We start from the raw sequence: 7390 nt of genomic DNA, 5'->3' as shown, positions 1-7390 counted from the left end.
AAAAAGAGAAACAGAGAGAGAGAGAGAGAGAGAGAGAGAGAGAGAGAGAGAGAGAGAGAGAGAGAGAGAGAGGTGAGCTGTCGTCACGTTGCATCGGAACTCTCGGGCGAGATTGAATTCTCAGCTGCGCCTGATCCGTTCGACGTTTTCCCTGAAATTAATGGCGATCGGCTGCTTGCGAGCGCGCTCGCAGCAACGCGATTCCCTCTTCTTGCTCATTAGCGATCGCGACAGTTTATTTTTTGATTCCGCGCGGCGGCTGACTGCGCATCGACGTTACGGATAATTGCAGGTTATCGAAGAAAATGATCGCGCGTGAGAGTTTTAATCACTATCCTGTATATCTATGTAATAGAATGTTTCTGTTTGTATGTTCTATATAAATTCCTAAACCCTTTGACCGATCTGGACCAAATTGTGTATAGTTACTCTCTAATACCCTCGGGAAAATATAGGCTATCATGAAACCTGGACATATCCATCGTTGACAAACTCCACCCCCTCCCGCTGATTTCATCCCCTTGACACTTTGTGATAATCCGAGCAACGCCGGGTAATTTAGGCTAATAGGAAATATTAATGAAACACGCACACACACATATACACGCAACACGTACACGCCCGACGTCGCCGAGATCGCGAGGAAGCTGTAAACGCGACTGGAAATTACAATCTCACGGCATGAATGATTAAGAACTCCCGGTATCATGCTGTAAATCAGTTCTTACAGATCAACTCTTGCGGATTGACGTTCGCGAGCGCGATTAGCGTTCTCTTCAGCGGTCAGCTCGGAATATTCGCCAGGTCCGTTTGTACTTTTTTTCCGAGGCGCGGGGCGAAGAAAACGAGCGAAACGAGACAGCTCGCTGTGGCGGCTGAGAACGATTCGACTTTACGATACGCATAAGTCTCCGGGCTTTATCGGGGACGTGATCGTGACTTCGGCGAGTCGCATCCAACACACACACATACACAGCTCGTTGTACCCCTCGACGCGTGCTCCTCGATCTCTCTGGTCTCCTACCAAGCTCTTCGCGAAGCGGGGACCGAGTATCGAGTGGTCATCGGGTTCTCGAGTTCCTCGAGAACTTCGGAAGGGGTCGGCGAGCTTGTCCAGTACTCGCCTGCCAATTACGGAACAGAGATCTAACCGTAGTAACGTGTAGTGTTTCCACCATTGTCCGCAGGACCGAGCGGGGCATACAGTCCGGAAGCGACGATGGGCTACATGATGGACGGACAGGCGGCCAGCATGATACACCGGCCGCCCACCGATCCTACGTTCCACAATCAGTACCATTACCCGTCAGAGTACTATGGACATCACTTATAAAGGTTTGTACATCGACGCCGTAATCGCCGATTTGCCCGATTTCATGCCGGAATGCGGAATACCAGCATCTCCTTTTTTGTTTTTATGATAGTCGATCGATTTCGAGAGAATGATGTAACGAGATTTTTGTTGTTATCAGTTGAAAATAAAAAAAAATTATTTATGTATTATGTATGTGTAATATATTTGTATGTCACGTATATGCGAAGGGGGATAATATTAACACATTACTGACCGCTCAAGTAGATCTACTTCCGTTAATCATGACGGATCGTCAATCGAGCGATCAGCCTGGGTCTTCGCGACGATTCCGGAGAAACACGATTGGCCTCCTCTTCAGAGCTTAATGCCGTTCATTATCCCAAATTGCACAATTGTACAAAAGCTTAAGCTAAGGCACGTTATTGCGCACGACTCGCGAAGCGGGAACGAGCGGTACTCCGAGTCTAGCGAAGCGCAACTCGCGCGGTTAACAATGTGTTAATATACAAGTGAAATAGCGCGAGGACTATCAGCTTGCGATCTTTACTTTCCCCTCATTAGCGTGATAACCTATCGCGTTGAATTGAGGATCGCCAACCTCGCGTGTTCCAGGAGCACTTTCGGAAGAATGGAATGCACGATGGAACGACGGTTCTAACGACACGAGAAGCGCGTGACAGACGCACCGTGCTCCAGCTGGCGTAGGCCAGGATCGGAGGACAACGATGATCCGTGGCCTTCAGGACGATCGCCACGGTAGGTCCCGACGATTTCTTGCTACGTCGCACGTCGAAATCCGTGACGATCGGGAGGTGTTCGAAACGCGAGGAGGACAGGGAGAGAAAGAAAGAAAGAGAGAGGTGAGGAAGGACGAAGGAATGGGATTCCCGGCTCCAGGAGGTAGGACGAGAAGTCGGTGGAAACGCCGTGGGAAGCCGACTAGCAGAGAAGGAACAAGATATTGGTAGAATCGTCGAAGAGGTGGAAGGACGGTTACGCGCGACGGCAGGAGTCGACGCGCCGCGGAAGAGCGTCGGCGGCGACGCGCGATGGAAGGACACGAGGAGGGATGAAGTCGCGGCCTGGCCCGGAAAGTGACGCGGCCGCGAAGAAATTCATGTGATTGTTCTTTGTACAAATATCGCGGTGTAATATTGTAGTGATGGAAGAATTTAAATGTTAAATTTTAATACGGTCGCGATCGAGATATATTAATGAGATATAAGTGATATAGGCAATTTAGCGGGCATGTACATTAAAAGAGACGGAGGAAACGGAAAAGAGGCAAACCCGGTGCTCGCACGGAAGATAAAGGGTATGTCCACGTGCACAGACAACACGAAAGAGGTATAAAGCGAGAGACATACAGAAAAAGTTGGAGAGTATATATATATATATATATATACATATATATGTGTGTGTATATATATATTATAAATAAATATATAAATAGAGCGAAAGAGAGAGAGAGAGCGAGCGAGAGAGAGAGAGAGAGAGAGAGAGAGAGAGAGAGAGAGAGAGAGAGACACACACAAAGGATGAAAGAAAAGAGAAAGAAGATTATTAAATGGGGTATGAAGAAGATGTGTTTAAAGGTATATAAAAAATAAAATGAACGCAAGGCGGAAGAGAGAAAGAAAGGAGAATTAGGCCGAATGACATCGACGCGTGTGCCGGACTCGAGCGTCGACCATTCACTTGCATATATATATAGGAGACATTAAAAATTTGTACAGTTATTAATTATAAATGAATTTACTAATTAAAGGAAGAATATATTATATATATATAAATATATATACATGACGGAGTAAAGTGTGGCCCCGGTTGTAATATAAGTCGAGCGTTGTAGTTGGACTGGGACGATTATTGGTATATTGCCGACGCGTACTAACAGAAGAGAAAATCTCCGCGCGAACCGAGAAAGAGAAAGAGGAGCGGAAGACGCGAGTGGCGCGAGTGAGAGAATATACGAGAGTAAACGCGTGCTGATTATAGTTATAAATAAAAACGAGATATAGATACCTGCGCGCGCGAGCGAGAGAGAGAGAGTTTGAATGCGAAAGTGAGAAAGAAAGAGAGCGAGCGAAAGAGAGAGAGCGAAAGAGAATGAGAGAGAGAGAGCGAGATAGAGAGAAAGAGAGGATTGATGCTCTTCGTCGTGCACTCGATGACGCAGCGATATCCCTCCGAGAGAGTCCCACCCTCTAAAACCCAACCCAATCCAACCCCCGCTCCCGCACAGGCGACATTCATCCACAAATATACACACACATACACTAAAGACACTACCCTCTCAGATTCGCGGAGAGAGACGCGTGTGTACGAACTCACAAACACAGCTAGGCTGTATGTGTTGCACACATACAGTCCTACGAAACACAGCTCTCCCACGACCATAAGAATAATTGAACGGAAGAGAGTACACGTTTTGCAGTTTATTATAATATATTCTGTATAAATAGTTAATTCAATTGCAAAAATACGAAGAGGGAGAAGGCGGAATCGAACGGGAGGACCGGTCTGCGAGCGTGAGCGCGCGCTCGTTTTTCCGGCGCGTCGGCTTTTCTCGCGTCGGGAAAGGGAAAGCGCCGGAGAGAACAAAGGGTTGGGCGGGAGATCGAGAGGAACGATTTAATCGTAATTTCCTTTATTCGTATCTCAAATAAGAGTCCGCGGGCGGAAAATGCGCCGAACGCAATGAGAGGGAGAGTGACGCGCGAGATGAGAGAAGGCATACGCGGCGGGGGGAAAGCATGAGACCACGTGAGAAAACAGCGCGCGCACGCGTACGATGTTGAGAATGAAGCAATTATTATTATCGATGTACACTAATAGCTCCAACACGATTTTTTCTTAACTGTTCTCTCACACGTTTCATTAATTCGCCAAACATCTGGGCCTAGTTTTAGCGTCATTTTTCTCCATTTCTGCCCGACATTACATCATCGAACCTGGACGATCGCGAGTCGAGGTCAGATCGTGACAAAAATTGCAGTCATGGGATAAAAATTGCAGTCAGGGAACAAAAATTGCAGTCAATAGCAAAATTGCAGTTTCTCGTCAAATATTTGCGGAAAAAGTCGGGAGACACGAGTACATTTGACACGATTGACTTTTGCCGAACATGTATCGTGTTTGCTGAAGTCTCGTCGAGTCACCGAAAAGAAGTGCGATTTTCGTCGCAGCAGTGATTGGACGACAGCTCGGGTCGAGGACGAAACTTGGTACGTGTTCAGAACACACATCTTTCGCTTTCTTAATTCCGAGTCTGACACTCGCGCTCGCAAATACGATCGTCAAGGTGCTCATAGTTGCGCTCGCAGACAGAGTCTCTCTCTCGAAAGCAATTGACAGCAGGGGAGCCCTTTCGAATCCGACACTTTCCTCATCCTTTCCTCGTCTCGACGAAGACGGACCACAGTATCGACGCGGCCACCCGTCTTTCGTTCTCGTATATGCGCGCGTTTAAATTCGCAACTCATCGTCACGGTCGAAAACACGAATTTTTCGATTGTACTTTCGACCTTGCCCCTCAGCCTTCTTTCCTTTCCGTTTTCACACGCTCGTTCTTCGTCACCGATTCCGTTGTCCGTCAGTGTGTCTTTGTTGTCTCGAACGAGATTCGTCCTATGCATCTGTTAAGATTACCGTTTTCTTGTCTCGCGTGAGATGTATTAGTTCCGTAGGTGCGATCGAACGAAAGAGGAAGTAGGACGCAATCAATTTCCAATCTGTATTTAATCTCTTCCAGTCGCTTGTCCCTCGTTCCTCCCTCGTGTGTGTGTCGCGGAGTTGCCAGGAATCTCTATATTTCTATACGAATCTTATCGCGTGCGCGTCCCTAATATACGTAAAATGATGTTAGCGAGCAAACGATGAAAGAGAAAAATAAAAGAGAAAGAGATAAACGGACACGCGAGCGAGTGAACAGGAGCGAGGGGGAAGAGAAGCGCTTTAGAAGAAGGGGATTGAATTTTCGAGAGACCTTTATAACGCGATACCGCCAGACAGATCACATGTTTATTAAGAGAAAAAAATTTAATGAAATTAAAACGTCGATTATACGCGAGAGCGGATTCACACGACGCGAATAAGGGTACGAAGTAATAAAGCAAAGAGAAAAAAGGGGGAAAAACGCGCCCCTCGTTGACGTCACGCGCGTCATGCGAGGACGCGTGTCTCGTTGATCTCTCGACGATCGAGACGCGACGGTTCGTTCGGAAGGATGGATCGCCGGAACCGTCCTCTTCTCCTGATCGACGGAGCGCGACGAGCGAAACGAGAGGACGACAAGAGTAGAGGAGGAGGAGGAGGAGGAATAGTAGTAGGTGGGAGGGGAGGAGGAGGAGGAGGAGGTAGCAAGAAGTGAAAATGTCAGAAAGAGGAAAAAGGCAGAAAGAGCATAAGACAAAAATTTTATCGATATTTTCAATACGCCCGCATACACGCAAATCTTGTATAAAAATTTTAATGTAACACACTGCTCCCTGCCGAGCCGCGACCGAGCCGCGCGTCGGCAAGCCGCCGATGCACCTCGAAATCTGTCGTCCGAAGTCTAGCCAAGGAAAGATCGCGAGACGGATGTCGTGTGAACGAGTCGATCCTCGGGATCGCCTCGAGAGACACCCCCTCGGCTCCGACACATTCGATTCCTCCGTTCGGAAAGAGGTACGCCGGCGGCGTCGCGCGTCGCGTGGCTCTCGCGCGACAGATCTCGGCGTTCTAGTATACTAAAGTAAACTGAAAGAAAAGTAATAAAGAGAGATAACCCACGTATACCGAAAGACTCAGGTGCGAGAAAAGTCAGTATATAGTTACGGTCCTGAAATTGGACGAGAATTACCACACGAATTCGTAAGTTAATTGTCGCGCGCGCGACATAGACGCACGTGCGTGGCTTCTCTACGTGACGCGCGCCGATCGATCGTGCTCGATCCTCGACCGTCTCGACCGAACGGTGTAGGAAGCGCGAGGAAGGAGCCCCCTTTGCCTTGCGGGGGCTCCTCTTGCGAGAATCCATCCGGGCCCTTCGACGCGCCGCGCGAACCTTCTCGTCGGGGAGATCGGTCGCGATCACACCGGGTGAAAATGGTATACGATAAGGGGACGGACGGACAAATTGTATACGTTGCGCGCGAGAAATCGCGCGGCGCCGAGATTACGCATGCGAGACCTCGACGAATATCTCTTTCTTCATCTGACGCGACGATTTTTCTTTTTTACGAGTCTCATCATATTTGAACGTAACTTCAGCGCTCGCTAATTTCAGCACTCGCGCGCCGGATTTTGCGTCAGAATTTCGTAGTAAAAGTTACTGTAGGGTTCTGTAACCGAGGAATAGATTGAAATTCTGCACAGTGATTAATTATCTTTTCATTTCATATATGCTAGTTATGCTTTTGGCAACAGAAATGTACTGCTAAAATATTTTCTGTGTTTCTAGCGAAATTTACTATGTTTCTTAGCAACATAGATCTTATATCAACAGTCTATTCTTGGGCTACTGAAAACACAGTGAAATTAAAAAGAATTTAAAAAAAGAAAGATATTCTTTCCGTATAGCTTTCCGATTACGAGGGTGACGCTCGTCCCTCGCGGATTTTCTTGAACGAGGACCACGCGAGCGAGTTCTAGCGCACGCGATCTCGGCGATTCTCAGCATAAGAGAGTAATCTATATCTAGAAATAGTTATCGTGAACGAGACAATCACAAGGACTAACTAACTAATCCGACGACTGCGACCGACACCCCGGCTGTTGTCGTGCGCGCGGCTGCGAAGACGACGGCGCGTATTTACGGATTATATTTGTTGAGCGATATATTGTTTAATTTTGTTGAAGCCTCCCCGGCTTCCCGGGCGTGCGCGACAACACGGTGGGTCACACGGCGGTCGTATCACGCGCGGATCGATCTCCTCCGACGGAAAGTGACGCTCTCTTGAAGGAGCTACACAGAACGTTCACACAATCGCAGAGAGCCGGTCGTTGTGAAATATTGCCCGTTAGATACGACGTATTACGTTCGTTGAAATTATTTTCTCCGACGACGTCACACTCGCGTCCACGGTGTGT

The 7390-nt window shown here is 47.9% G+C and overlaps 1 protein-coding gene across 4 annotated transcripts in view; it reads left to right on the top strand.

Moving 5' to 3' along the window:
* The window catches only part of LOC116844593 (homeobox protein homothorax), a 550706-nt gene extending 543689 nt beyond the window's left edge, over positions 1 to 7017 (top strand). For 3 of the 4 annotated variants that reach the window (XM_032816349.1, XM_032816348.1, XM_032816352.1), the window contains exons 13-14: positions 1167 to 1335; positions 1928 to 7017. In XM_032816349.1, the coding sequence (XP_032672240.1) occupies positions 1167 to 1333 (167 nt within the window). In that variant the 3' untranslated portion in view covers positions 1334 to 1335; positions 1928 to 7017. The remainder of the gene's footprint in view (positions 1 to 1166; positions 1336 to 1927) is intronic. The other variant, XM_032816350.1, reaches the window with a different exon arrangement.
* The last annotated feature ends 373 nt before the right edge of the window (positions 7018 to 7390 follow it).

The sequence above is a fragment of the Odontomachus brunneus genome, unplaced genomic scaffold (genome assembly GCF_010583005.1).
Source record: "Odontomachus brunneus isolate Ranch 3 - 2012 unplaced genomic scaffold, Obru_v1 Obru_scaffold_043, whole genome shotgun sequence".
Lineage (NCBI taxonomy): Eukaryota > Metazoa > Arthropoda > Insecta > Hymenoptera > Formicidae > Odontomachus > Odontomachus brunneus.
This window is presented reverse-complemented; position numbering and strand designations above follow the sequence as displayed.